Below are 15,356 nucleotides of genomic sequence, written 5' to 3'. Positions count from 1 at the left end.
TATTCGAAAAAAAAATCAACACCTCTTGCAGCGATTGGCGTCAAAATTGAACCAAAGCCTGTTTACATATGGATTCACATATATTCCAAATTTCAACCAGAACGTAGCATTACTTCTTGAGATAGGGCACTCACAATAGAAAACTAGTATGTTGTGGCCATCACGAAACTTTCTTCTATATTTTTCTTTTTTTTTTTTCTGATCCCTCCCCATGCTTGACGAGGAAGCAATATTCCCAACAAAAACGAAATTACACATGCAAAAACTTGACGACCATCCCAATGTCTGAATTATTGCAAAAGCAAAGCAAAGAGCGAAAATTGAAAGTTATTTTAAAAGCCTTGCTCGAATAATTACAAATATTTTATTTGTTAATAAACATAAGATGGCAACAATTAAAAATTTTAAATCATTGAGATAATATTTCCGATCATTTCCATACAATTAAAATCACGAGAAATACGCAGACGACAATCTATTACGATTTATCTTTCTTATTGTTGCATTAATAAAGCTATTTTTATTCGCAAAAAAAAAAAAAAAAATCAATACCTCTTGGAGCGATTGGAGTCAAAATTGAACCAAAGCCTGTTTACGTATGGATTCACATATATTCCAAATTTCAATAAGAACGTAGCATTACTTCTTGAGATAGGGCACTCACAATGGAAAAAAAGAACGGGCAATTGCGCTACTCCCTTTGTAGCTGTTGACACCAAACTAAAATCAGCTCTTATACCCACTAAGGGCTACTTGCCGATAAATTTTTCTTTCATTCCGTTCATTATTTCTTGAGATACAGCAGTCACAATTGACGACAAAAAACGTTCTATAGCTCAGCCCCCGTTTGAGTTATTGACACCAAAATTGAATCAGCACCTGTTCCTGTTACTGGCAACATATGGACCAAATTTTGTTTGATTCCGCCAGTTACTTCCTGAGGAATAGCAAGCACGCGCAACTCAAAAAATGTCCCATTGCTCCACCCCCCTTGGAGGAATTCGCGCCAAAAACCAATGGGCACAAGTTCACATAGCAGCACATATGTGTACCAAATTTCGTTTGATTTCATACGGTAGTTTTTGCTGTAGAGTGGCCACAAAAAACTGGTCACACACAGACGTGACACACATACACACACACATACACACACACACACACACACAGACAGACAGACATTTTCCAAAAATAGTCGAAATGGACTCAATACACCTCAAAACGTTCGAATCCATCAAAATTCGAAATTTGAAAATTTGCACGAATCCAATACTTTCTTCTATATATTAGATATAGAAGAAAGTAAAAAAGAAAAAGAAATAGCTAAAAATGTAGATTTTGCATGACATTTTGTAATTAATGAAATTGGATTAGTTATTTAATTCATAAAAAGATACATAAAAAATTACTATTTATATCTTACCACCATTATTATCATAAAAATAACTTTTTAAACCATAAATCTTGATATTATAATGCACAATGCATCTCATCTATATAAATAAAATAAAGAACATATATATGACCAAAAGTATTGGGACAGTTTCAAAAATTCACATTTTTATGGATTTCTCCAGAAATAAAAGAACAATTGCTCTAATTTTTTTCACATAAAAAGTATACTCTAGCTGTCATTTTCCAATAACAATTAAGTCTGCTTATTCATTTAGGGGACCAGCAACAAATTGAGGAAACAAAAAAAGGTTTTTGATCATTTTTCATTGTAAATAGCTGGTAATAAGCTATAAGTTTCAGAAATAAGTTAAAAATCTATCAAAAATTTATTTTTATATTTTTATGAAAGTATCTCTTATACCCATGGAGATATAAGCATTTCTTTCAAGAATGCAAATTTTTTTGGAGGTTTTCGGCTCATACCACACAGAGTTTTTCGTCAAAAGTTACTTAACTTTCAGAATATTTGACAGCATATTAGAGAAACATAATAATAAAATTTGAAGTTAAAATATTAAAAACTTAATGAAATATGAACTTTTAAAGCAATTAATTTTTTATTGCGTATGCACGAAAGATAGCAATTTATAAATTTTATAATCCAAAGCTCAGATATATCTTACAACTCAAAAAAAAATTTCACCTCAATATCTTTAAAATTTCAAAAGTAATCAGCGATCTAATGAACCGAACTTCTATAATTCTTGGATAGGCAACGAATGGTAAGGGGTCGTTCACAAACTGACAACACTTTCCTGCTGTCGTTGCAAAGTGATTCATGATAAGAACAGATTATTTGGGAACGATCCCTCACGATTCGCTGTCTAGGCAAGAATTATTAAAATTCAGCTCATTAGCTTGCTAATAACTGTTTAGATTTTAAAGATATCAAGGTGGATTTTTTAATGAGATGTAGGATTTATTTGGGCTTCCGATTATGATAGTAATAAATTGTTATCTTTCGCACATGCGCAGTGAAAAATTAATTTTTTTAAACGTTCTTATATCATTAAATTTTAAATATTTTAACTTCAAATTTTATTATTATGTTTCTCTAGTATGGTTTCAAATATTAGTGTAGCAACGCTTGACGGAAAACTCTGTGTGATATAAGCCGAAAACCTTTAAAAAAATTTCCATTTTTGAAAGAAATGCTTACATCTTTGTGGGTATAAGAGATACTTTTACGAAAATATAAAAATAAATTCTAGATAGGTTTTTAACTTATTTCTGAACTTCACAGCTTGTTCTCAGCTATTTACATTATTAAATGATCAAAAATATTTTTTTGTTTCCTCAATTTGTTGTTCGTCCCCTAAATGAATAGTAGGCTTAATTTTTGTTGGAAAATGGCGGCTGGAGTATACATTTTATGTGAAAAAACTACAGCGCAATTGGTCTTTTATTTCTTGAAAAATCCGTAAAAATGTATTTTTAAAAGTGTCCCAATACTTTTGGTCATGAAGTGTATGTGTATGTTCCCCATACAAATCCAGTTTACGTCGGATCTCGACCAACTTTGGCAGGGAGGTACTTAGGCACCCAAGAAGAAACGTAGGGGGATTTTTTAATGCCAAAAAAGTACTGAACCCTTCAAATTTTAATTTTAGGACCCGAAAATTGCATTAAATGGCTCTTTCTACCCGAAATAATTATCCAATCAGTTTGATTTTAGCACCATTCAAAAGCTCAGGAAAAATACCCCCCTGGAGTACATATACTTCCTTCAAATTTCAAAACAGACCAAGGCTGTAAAATTATCAGAACACTTATAAGCATTTTTAAGCCTAATAGAACAGTATTTTCGTATGCAGAAAATTATCCTTTGCGCTATCTCATTTTAAATTAGCGTGAATAAAACCATTCATAATGTTGCCACTTTTTTTTCCTCAACTGTGACTAAATAAATTTTATTTTTGTTTTATTTTTGTTTTGAGATAAAAATTTCCCCTTTTGATTATTATTTGGTGATTTATCTTTTTTTATCTTTTTTTTTTTTGCTGTCAGCAGAGATGATCACAGATTTTAGTTGTATTTAGAGAGGATTGCGTTTAATTTATTCAGGAATATTTGATTGAAGCCTGATTGTTGAAAACAAGTCGCTTGATATAACTTTTTTTTTTCGAGGTAGACCCTGCAAAGTCAGCGAAAATTTTAAATTGCTGTTTTTTCTTGGCAAGTTTTATAGTAAAACCAGCTCCAAAGACATATGTTTTTAGTCTTTCATCCCTTTTCAGGAAAGTAGGAATAGGGGATTATAGCAAGAAAATAGGAGAGTTGCTATGAGGGGAGCCCGGTAGTCTTCTATATCTCAGTGTTTCACCAGAATTTGCTTCTTTGCGCTTTTTTTCGGAACAAATGCACACTTTGAGGGAAAGGGGTCAATTTTTCCTAAGCTGACTAGTTTTCAAGAAAAAATGGAAAAACATGTTCCTCTTTATTTGCCATTTTTAGCTCCTACAAAATGGCCTATGAAAAGTCTAAATTGACTGTGCTTGAAGGTAAGATTAGAACTTAAAACTAGATAGGGAAAAAAAAGTCAGAACTGCTTTTTAATTCAAAAAAATACCTTGTTATGCAAAGTGGTCGAACAGCATATATAAATTTATAGATGGTATATGCATCTAATTGTAAGTTACTGGTGTATTTTTTTTTCAAAAGCTAACTCAAAACTTCGATATCTCAGTTTTTTTTCCTTTCCCAAGAGATCCAAGATATGGAGGTTATAATGTAATGAGTTTTTGATGGTTAAAGCTTCTCAAACAATATTTAGCCTACATTACTTGAGAGGGAATAAAATTACAAGATTTCGTTCTTAAATATGTAATTAATCATTGAGAAGTTAGATACAAATGTGAATGTTAAATGTTCCTTAACAATTTTAAAACCTTTATAACTTTTAGAATTTCAGAAAAACAGAAATTAAGCCAAATAAACTTATTTTGAACCAAAAAAGACTGGTTTAAACACATACAAACAAGTCTTTATTTATTTATTCATTTTTTTTTTTTTTTCAAAAATAGTTTTTTACCAACTCTGTGCAGAATTGATTTTGGTACAATAAATACATTTTACGTAGAGCAATTTTTATTGACGATCATAGTAAGATAAAAATATAAAGTGTCTGTGCACACAACTCAAAACTATCTGCAAGTATTTAAAAAAAATACAGTGGGTAGGTAAAATTTTCAGTAATACAATGCTTATTGTGCTTTCAATCATGTATCCATCTAAGCAAGAGATTATTTTCATTAATATATCTACAGATTTTCAAGATAATCATTGTTTAATATTGATAGTATTAATTTAAAATTTTGAGCCAAGTATATGTTTAATAAAGACAAACAACGTTAGAAAAAGCACAAATTTGCCAATTACAGCAGACACGTGTTTCTCCGTTACAGGGAACGCCTCTTTCAATGCAAAAAAAAAAAAGAGCTTATGGATGAAAAGACATCCGACAAAAGACAACGTTGTTTGTCTTACTTTACTGTTCAGCACAAAGGTATTTATTTTTCTTAAAGTATATGTTTGCAGCAAATGTACCTGCAAACGTCGTGCGCATGTGGGTCTATATTATCTAGCTAGACTGACAATAAATAAAATACAAACCTTGCGAGCCCAATTCAGCAAGTCATCAACTCGAGCAAGTGCATATTCCATTTTTGAAGATGTGTTTTGAAATGGGGAGTAAGGTTTTCTTTTGACAGGAGTAGTTTCTGAAGGCTGAACAGCACTACTCTCCAAGCGAATAGCATTTTGAACACAGGCCTTTGGGAAAATACTTTTCCCAAATGTTCCGTTGAGCAAAACTGAAAATATATAATGCAAATGAATAAAAATAACATTCTTCATTGAAAGCATTTTTTAAAACACACTATACCTATGCATGATTTCCGAAGTTTAAAACATTCAGAATTACTACGGCATTAATTACACATAAATTACATCTTGTTTGAAAATTTGCTGAATAGTTTTCTATATTTAATCATGATCTATATTTTATTACTAGTGGTACCCGCACGGCTTTGCCCGTAGTTGAAAATTAAAAGGTCATTCGGTTCGCTTGTATATTTACAAATAATGGATGATGAAATCTCTCGCCAATTGGCTATGTTCCTTCGCTCTCCCATTCCACGTCATGATAATTTCGAAATTTACTCGTCCATCTTATGACAATTTTGTTCCGGAAAATGTTCTTAAAATTGAAATCGAAAAAGAACAAAATTGAATTTTCAAAAAATCCCTTCGAGATGCACACCCTCATGCTACAAACGAACTTTGTGCCAAATTTCATGAATATGGGCCGAACGGTCTAGGTGTTATGCGCGTCACAGATATCCAGACACCCTACAGACATCCAGACAGAAAGACTTTCAGCTTTATTATTAGTAAAGATTCTCACATAAAAATGAAAAAAAAAAAAAAAAACAGATTTATGCTTTATTTAAGTTGGAATCATGAAGCATATATAGTCACTCCCATTTGCATACTTTTATATTAAAAAATTTTGTGAGTATTTACCACTTTTGATGAAAATATTCACACAATTTCAGGTTTTTTTTTTCAGGCTTTTATAACGCATATTTTGCTTAAACATTTAAAAGTTTTGTTTAATATTCTGCATGGGGGCTTAGATAAATGTTTTGGATCGAAGTCTCCCAAACTAGTTTCAAGGGGAGAATCTGATAACTTTTGACAGAGATCCTACAATCACCTCCTGAATTTACTGGAGGATGGAGTTAAAAAACAAACAATCAAGTTGATCAATTCAAAAGCTTACATTGTATGTTTTATTTAAATGATGTTGATTTACTTCCATAACAGGGGCGGCAAATAGGGAGGTCGAGAGGAGGCAGTCGCATCCGACCACCCCCAAATTTTTTGAGAGGAATGATAAAAAACGAGCAAATTCAATTTAAGTAAATCGCAAACCAATGTTCATGAAAAAAGAATCTTGCTGGTTTTTCGTAATGGTAGAAGAAACTCAACATATTTTCAGACATGAGCAAGTGTTTTCTGTTTTTTTTTTTTTTTAATAATTAGAAATTCATCAAGCCTTTACCAATCTTTTCAGAACAGAAAAAACTGACGAAGAATCATGGTTAATTTTAACTAAAGACATAAACCTCATATAGGTTAAATATTTCATTCTTGTGTGCATTGTGTAACGACGGTTCTGAGAGGCCGTGCAGTGGTGTGGCTGCATGATTTTCGCTAAATGCCTTGGTATTTTACATTCATTGTTATCCTCACATTATGTGTGTGTTTATTTAATGAGTGTTCATCACTTTTTTCTGCTAGAAACACATTTCAACTGCTCAATGTATAATATACTTTCATTGATACATCTTAAAAATATACACTAATTTTGAAAAAAAATCTCACATCAACAAATATCTTTTCTGTTGGCTCTTTAAGAATACAATCTCAAGGTGACTCAAGAGGGTCTTACAGAGACAACACAAGATGGTCTTTTAAACCATAAAAATCTTTCTCGATAATTTCAAAGCAGTGATTTTGGAAAACAACTCTTCCAATTAATGAAGAAGCTAATGTACTTTAACATGTCTTCATATGAATTTTTATTTGTTTTATTTGTATTGAGGAGAGTTTTTGAACAATGCTTTACTTTATCAAAACATCTTCAATCAGCTAACATTAATTTTTGGACTGTTCAAGCTTTAGCTTAAGCTACAATTGAAACTACAGTAGGCTCTCTGTTTAACGACGCTCTATTTAACAACTTACTCTATTTAAAGACAGCTTTTCACGGTACCAGATGGTCCACTATAGTGTTAAAAGCATTCTATTTAAAGACGCTTTCTACTTAAGGACGATTTTTTGTGGTCCCTTGAAAGTTGTTAAGCAGAGAGCCAACTATATTAATAAATTTAACGTGGATGTATATTTCAACCAAGTGTGGATTATTTGAAAAAAATTCTTACTCCAGAGAATTTTAAAAAGATGCAAAGAATATTCAAATTAATTTAGAAGAGGTGACGAAAAAGCACATGATGATCAAACCTTGATTTAACATATAGTACAAAATACAGTGAAACCTCCCTTAACGGACACTCCCGAATAACGGACACCTCTAATTAACGGACATTTTTGCAAGTCCCAGTCCCTCAATATAGGCCATTCCATGTAATTCACTCTGAATAATGGACACTCCGAATAACGGACAGTTATTTCACAAAAAATTTCCCTTGCGATCGTAGCACTTCCGGTTTTTTTTCTTTTCACAGAATATCTTAGTAACTGCTTGCATTACAAAGCTTTTCATCCTCCACAACTGATATCCCCCCCCCCCCTCGTCGTCATTTCTTTATCACTGTTTCTTGGAATTAAAAGGGTGGTAATGGGCAGAGGCAGCGATTGGGGCTTAAAAGTTGGGGGCAGAAAAAAAAAGAACTAAAAGGCAGGGTACTTTTTGAGGGCAGCAAAAAATGAAAAAGAAAATAAAAGTCATAATTTTGTAACGGCTAGTTTTGAGAGTATTGAAGCAGATAAGTGAAAACTGATGTCAGTCTAACAATTAACGTCAGTTTAACAATTAACGTACGTTTGTGTACAAAATTCATTTTAATGAATTTTGTACACAATAACTATTTAAAAGTTACGATAAAAAAGAGGAAATTGGGCGCTTTTTTCTAACTGGGGCTCTCAGGAGATGCAATTGAGCAGACCGGCGCGGGTAGTAGTCGGCTTTATGGCGGCGTGGTTTCATTGGGTTATTTAATTCTTAGACATGAAAAAGATTTGCCCATATTCAAGGTCATATTGCCAACTGTCAATCATGCATCATGCAATAGTGATACTCGAGATAAAATAAATAAATTAACCATAAAAAGTGTGTGTGTGGGGGGGGGGGGGGTTGCTCCGCTGAATCGCCGCCGTTGGTAATGCAAAAAAGAGATGTCAAACTGTTTACTTTAATTGATTAAATGCTTTTTAAGACAAGTGTGTGCTGTCAGTATACCTTTATTAAGAAAAAACAGATTAATTACACTTGACGTAAAATGTAGTAAACCTTTCGCAATTGTTTCGATTGTGTTCTAAAAAGGGAACAACAGCCCATTTTGAAAAAGGTAAATTAAGTAGTTCCTCCTAATAGCGGACACCTCCCAATAACGGACAAAACTTCTAGTCCCTTGACTGTCCGCTATTGGGAGGTTTCACTGTAATAGATTCAGTTTCCTAATGAAATTAACACAAGATTTGATGATAAATATTTTCCTGTATTTTTCGCTCTATATTATCTGGGTTGGATGTTGAAAAAAAAAAAAAGAATTATTTCAAATTATTTCAATTATGAATAAAATTTATAGCATGAGGCAAGAAGAATTGTTTAGAGACTAGCCTAGAATAGACTATTCAATGATGAAAAATGAAGATCATCACAATTTTTAAAGTTACCTGGGCGATTTTAAATAGCAAGATGTGAAAGGTATGTTTTCATACATAACTTTGTTATTTCAATTATTTTTCAACTATTCCAATCAGTTCAGCTTGTAGAGAAAAATCATTTTTGTGCTTCAGGAGGTTAAAAAATTATTTTTGAAGCACAAAAAGGGGAAAATTACTTAGCTGAAAAAAAAGCATGACACTGGGCATTGCTGGATTAGTAACAAGATTTCCTGTTCTTCTTTAATTTTAAAATCAAGCATCAAAACTTTATTAAAAGGTGAAAACTGTAGTACCAAAACACTTGGTATGATAACAGATTCTAAAACAAACTACAAATTTTGTCATAAAAATTTAAATTATTTTCGAACACTTATTTTTATTAATTCTAAACCCATATCATGATTACTTGCTGTTAGCCAATATGTGTTTTGGTTCCATACTGTGATAATTCATATTTTAAGAAACTCAACCCCCCCCCCTCCCAAAAAAATGAAATGCTGAAATGCCGCCCCTGTTCCATACAATTATTTATTGCAATCCTAATAAATAAATGTAAGTACCTAACACAAAGCGTAAATTTACATTGCTGTTTCAAACCCTAGTGCTTGATCTTTTAAATACACTATGCATGCTAAAAATTGATTCATTACAATCTTTTACTTAACCTGAATGTGTACACTAATTTCAGAGTAAAAATCAAGGACTTTCCAAGATCAAGGACTTTACAATAAAAATCAAGAATGTAGAGTAATGAATGAAATAAATGGAAATTAAAGCTGAAAACTGGGAAATTTGGTTAGTAGCCAGTGGCCGGTAGACTCTGTTATTAGTGGCCACTTTTGAAAGTAAGTAGCCACTTTTTAAAACTGCAATGCAACTATGTTTCAAATTTTTATTAATAATGAAAAAAAGTATCATCAGAATATTACTCACACCAGGGGTAGAAGTGACCGACTTGTCACGTATAGGACATTTTCAAAAAAAAAAAAAAAAAAATAGGACAAATATAGGACACATTATATGAATATTTTTTCTATGAAAAAAGAAATAATACATGTCATATATTATTCAGTTATTCTTATAAATGATTTTGTTTAAAAAAAACTTCAAACAAAATACCTTACATCAATAATGACTTTCCTGTAGTTGAAAGAATAATTTTTGAAAAAAGTGTACTTTACAGATTAAATAACTAACCAAAATTTGAACAAAGATAATTTTTATTTTTTCTTCTTCACTCATGACCCAAGTACTAATTCCACTGCTCTTAGATTTTAGATCTAAACTGAACCCTTTACCACCCCTCCCCCCTTTGTACCATTTGTATTAAGAACAAACAGAGCTTGGGAAGGATCCTTCTGACGTTTTTCAGAGTTTTCTTTATGCTTCAATGTTTTAGCATGCTGCCTCAATTGCGAAAATCCACTATTGATTATGGGCACTGAAAAGCTGCAAAAATAGCAAAAAGCGGTAAAATCATCTTTTCCTTTAGTGCACCATGCATCAAAATTTGGAGAATTGATGTCCTCCTGGTTCAACAACTCCACACGAAATGCTGTTAAGAGATGCGATTTCGCCATTATAATTCCACTTATTACAACAAACTACGTTTTAACATCATAAGGAACTAACCATTCCACGATCCCAAAATTCCACAAAAAGAAAAGATTGCAAAAAGAAAATTAGAACATTCCGATCAGATAATGCACCGAACACAAAAATATACCAACGAAAACGAAAACCATGATGGAAAACAAAACAAACGGCTGTTGTCCCCCCCCCCCCTCCCAAATACAAAATTCTAAAACCAACTATACCATCTATACTAAAACCAGCACTAGTTCTCGAAACTCCACCCACTATAGAGTGACGTCACATTGCTGTAGCTAATGAGAGAAGATGCCTGTTGCAGAATTTAGTCATTTGAGTTTTTTAATTTGAAATTCGTTTGGGCACGTACTTTCAGCGAAAAATCCGATGTCAGAATGTTTATTTACAATTCTTTTTAAAAGATATATATGGTATAAAACGGGAATATAGGAAATATAGGACATTTTTGAAAAATATAGGAAATATAGGATGATTTTGATGCTTTTTTTGAAAATATAGGAAATATAGGATATATAGGACTACTTTGACCCCTGTCACACGCAAAAAAGGTGACACAACCAAAAAGCATAAAATTTTACAGAAGAGACGAAAAAATAAATAAATAAATAAACCTCTTAGTACAGTGCAAAATGAGGAAAAAGTTCAGTTTTAAAGCATTAGTAAATTATTTTGCAAACCATAGGGACCTTCGTGATGTTTTTCCTGTTGTACGCAAAATCTCAAACTGTTACGGTATTACCCCTCATTATCAGGCATGCCGCAAAATTCGGGGGTCACCAGATTTTCAATAACCAGGGGCCAATCCAGGATTTTTTTCTCGCTACCTATTTTTGTGAAAGTATTGCATCATTCTATTTTTGTGAAAGTTTTTTTTATCACCATTGTTTTGTGAAATTTTAGACGCATCCTAATTTTTGTAAAAGAAGTAGTGGAACAAGTGAAATTTTAGTTCAAAAAGGGGTAAATGTCATCTAGTATTATTTTTAACAGGTTTGTTTTTTTGGGGGGGGGGGAGGGGGGGAGCTAAAAACCTAAGAAGTACAAAAAATACCATCGCAATTTCAGCTTAATGGTCTATATGCTGTGTACAATATAGGAAATTATGAGAAAAACGGTTCCTCAAAACAGATGTTTAAAGATTGTGATAACATTGCATAAATACACGTTGGTGAGAAAAAGCTAAAAATTAGTTAAAATTCTACAAAAAAGATTCTATTTAAGCGATTGTTCATATAAACCTGCTTATAATATTATTTTATGAGTATATTTTGTTTTAAACAGAGAAACAAATTTTATATTTTAATATGCGAATTTTTGTGAAATTTCCGATGTTTTTGTGAAGCTACTGATTTTATAACTTGATTTTTGTGAAAGTACCGATTTCAAAACAAGATTTTTGTGAAGGTACCGAAAAACGGTAGCAAAATCAGCCTGTATTGGGCCCTGATAACACTTGCCTGGTCTTTTCCAGCATGCCGGAAAAATCGAGGTTAGGAAAAAAATAATAATACTATAAAAAAATATGTTCAGCTTAAGAGTGAATATAAGTTATATACACATCTTATTAGTACTAATAAACAGTTTAATTTTGCAAAAATATTTACTAACAATGTCATTTATTATTTTAACAAGAAAAATATTGTTTAACTTTGAAAAATTTTATAAAAATTAAGTTAAAACTAAGCAAACATTTGAGCAGTAAGTTACCACCCCTAAACTAGTGCTAAAGAATTTATTATAGCTATTCAATAAATAAAAATTAAACTTCTCTCTAAAAACAACCTAAAATAATTTATTTTAAAAAACTATGAACAAATCACAGTAACAATGATTGCTTCTTAATTGGTTTTTTGCAGGGCCGGATTTAGGGGAGGGCAGGCTGGGCTACTGTCCTGGGGCCTCCACAACAAAGGGGTCCCCCACAGTAAAATTTTTACAAAATATCCTAACTTTCATGGGTCAGTAAATTTTACGTTTTTTCTCCCAGACATTTTTTTTTCTTTTGTATTTCTAAAGAACGCTTGCACAAAAATAATAATATTATCGATATATCAGAAAGTCCTGATTGCAAGTATCCATTTACTATCAATTTTTTATTTGATCGAGCATTTCAGTGGCAAGATTTTTTTTAAATTCATTTAATTTGTAATTTGTACCTATGAGTTAAAGAAAAACAAAGTAAGTAAAAAGAAAATCCGAAAAATGGTTAACTTTGCAGGTCATCCTTACAACTTCTCGTTTCTTGAGCTCAAAAATTTAAAAATTATTTGACAAAATGACTTCAATGGAAATTTTTTAAATCGAAATTATCGGATATATACATATATATAAAAATATTTGGATATATATCCAAGTATCGGATATTTTCGAAAATATGATGATCTTTTCGAACCTTGATTAGGGGCTTCCACTCCTTCGTTGCCTCGGGGCCTCCACACTTTCAAATCTGGCCCTGATTACTTGGCATATGTTTAACTCCGTTAATAATGACCGACCATAAAAAATAGCACATATTTATGCAATACACAATTTGAAAAAAGGTTACTTTCGGGTTTTATTAATTTTTTTCCTTAAAATGGTGGTTTGCTTTCTGATTGGAACCCCATGGGGAAATGTACTTTTGTTTTATTGCAAAACAAACCTCGAGTTATCCGGCAGGCCAAAAAATTAGAATTTCACGGCATGCTGGTCAACCTTGCTTTTTTAAAGCGTGCCGGATTATGCGAGATAATACGGTATATATTTTTTAATGAATCGCAAAATATGTGTTTTGTGTTGTGTTACTTTTTTTGAGCATGAGCAATATATTAAACATTGTTTTCTGTTTTTAAGATGTTAGTTTTAGTTTTTAAATATGACTGGTAAAAGACATTAAAAATCTTGCATAACATGTTTCTGTTTATTTCAAATCTTAAGAAACTTGATAGCAATGAATCTATGATATCGAGAATAAAATATATAAAATGAAATTGTTCATACTTATAGCATCGCACTAGACCACTACAGTACCTTTAACTGGTATTTGTTGAATAAGATTGATGATTTAAAATTTTCATTAGCTCATTCTCTTCCCCCCCCCCCCCACCCATTTGGGCAAAATTATAAGTGCATTTCAAATAACAATAAAATTAAAATACCACGTGATCAGGCCCGCTGTAAGCGGGCATGCAAGGCATGGGTACAGATGTGATATACCCCCCCCCCCCATTTGGTGACATTCGATTTTTTGCACAAAATTGAAATATTTTTCTCGCCAATGAGGCGATAATTTTTTAAGCATGGCATCCCTGGCGAAACTAACCTGTGTTAGGCAACCGGAAGGCAATCTTAGATCTGTTCAAACTTGTTTACTTGGGTTGTCTACTCAGTTTCACGCAGGAGAGATACATGTTGTTTTGTGCAATATATCTTACAGGAAAGCTTATTTTGTTGTTAGTTTAAATTCAGTAGTTGTGTTTTGAAGTAAAAACATTAGAAAATGCCAGTTTCTTCAAACTTGAACGTTAATTAAAAGTTAACTCCAACGTAGTGTGTATCTGATACGAGCCATTGTCATATGATGTTTTGTTTTAGACTGAGTATGAGGATTTATACCCAGTGCTTAATACAGGCTGATTTTGCTACCGGTTTTCGGTACCTTCACAAAAATCTTGTTTTGAAATCGGTACTTTCACAAAAATCAAGTAATAAAATCAGTAGCTTCACAAAAACATCGAAAATTTCACAAAAATTCGCGTTTTAAAATATAAAATTTGTTTCTCTATTTAAAACAAAATATACTCATAAAATAAAATTATAAGCAGGTTTTTATGAACAATCGCTTAAATAGAAACCTTTTTGTAATATTTTAACTAATTTTTAACTATTTCTCACCAAAGTGTATTTATGCAATGTTATCGCAATCTTTAAACATCTGTTTTGAGGAACCGTTTTTCTCATAATTTCCTATATTGTACACAGTACATAAACCATGAAGCTGAAATTACGATGGTATTTTTCGTACTTCTTAGGTTTTAGCCCCCCCCCCCCCACCACCAAAAAAAACTGTTAAAAATAATACTAGATGACATTTACACTTTTCGAACTAAAATTTCACTTGTTCCACTACTTCTTTTACAAAATTAGAATGCGTCTAAAATTTCACAAAAGCAATGCTGATAAAAAAAATTCACAAAAATATGTAGCGAGAAAAAAATCCTGGATTGGCCCCTGGTGCCATAAAAAGGTAAGTTCTTCATTTTAGAATTCAAAAAAAAAAAAACTCTCACTTCCGAAATTCTTTGTTTTTACAAATCCTTGAAGGGTTCTCGTAGTTTTTAACTCTATTTTTACAGTATGTAAATTAATTTTACAAAAATAGTATGGTTATTTTGTTCTAAGTTAATTCTTATTGATGCCACGAATTATTTAGACATATTCTATTAACGTGCCTCCTTTTAGGTACTGAATTTCTGAAAATAAGTTGACTCCAGCATTTTATAAAAATATAAAGGTTTTATTTTATGTAAAATATAATAGGTATTTTGAAAGCATGTCTGGATAGCAAATAAATTATTGTATTTTTGTATTGTTTATGCTTAGGATGTTCTGTTGAGATATTTCTACTTTTCATACATCGAAATTTGAGTAACTAAGCGCTTTTTTGGCTGAAATAGTTATTGATTTTGGGGATGTTTTCCGCTTTAAACATTGCAATTTGAATCGCTTTGAACTTCTTAGCAGAGTATGAGAAAAGTTTTTGTTCGATGAAATGCATGTTGGAAAAGAGCTTTTATTTCTATTGGTACATATTTCATTAGTGAGCTGTTATAGTAATTTGTCAATTTAAGCATTTTAAATACTTTCTAGTAATTGTTCTTCGTGTACAAAAACTTTCTAGT

The 15,356-nt window shown here is 31.8% G+C and overlaps 1 protein-coding gene across 1 annotated transcript in view; it reads right to left on the bottom strand.

Annotated features, from left to right (window-relative positions):
* The window catches only part of LOC129225832 (NADH-quinone oxidoreductase subunit B-like), a 29,992-nt gene that overhangs the window by 12,023 nt on the left and 2,613 nt on the right, over positions 1-15,356 (bottom strand). The window contains exon 2 of the mRNA XM_054860349.1: positions 5,065-5,264. Coding sequence (XP_054716324.1) covers positions 5,065-5,264 — 200 coding nt within the window. The remainder of the gene's footprint in view (positions 1-5,064; positions 5,265-15,356) is intronic.

The sequence above is a fragment of the Uloborus diversus genome, chromosome 7 (assembly GCF_026930045.1).
Source record: "Uloborus diversus isolate 005 chromosome 7, Udiv.v.3.1, whole genome shotgun sequence".
Lineage (NCBI taxonomy): Eukaryota > Metazoa > Arthropoda > Arachnida > Araneae > Uloboridae > Uloborus > Uloborus diversus.
The sequence above is the reverse complement of the archived record's forward strand: the minus strand, read 5'-3'. Positions and strand labels throughout refer to the sequence as shown.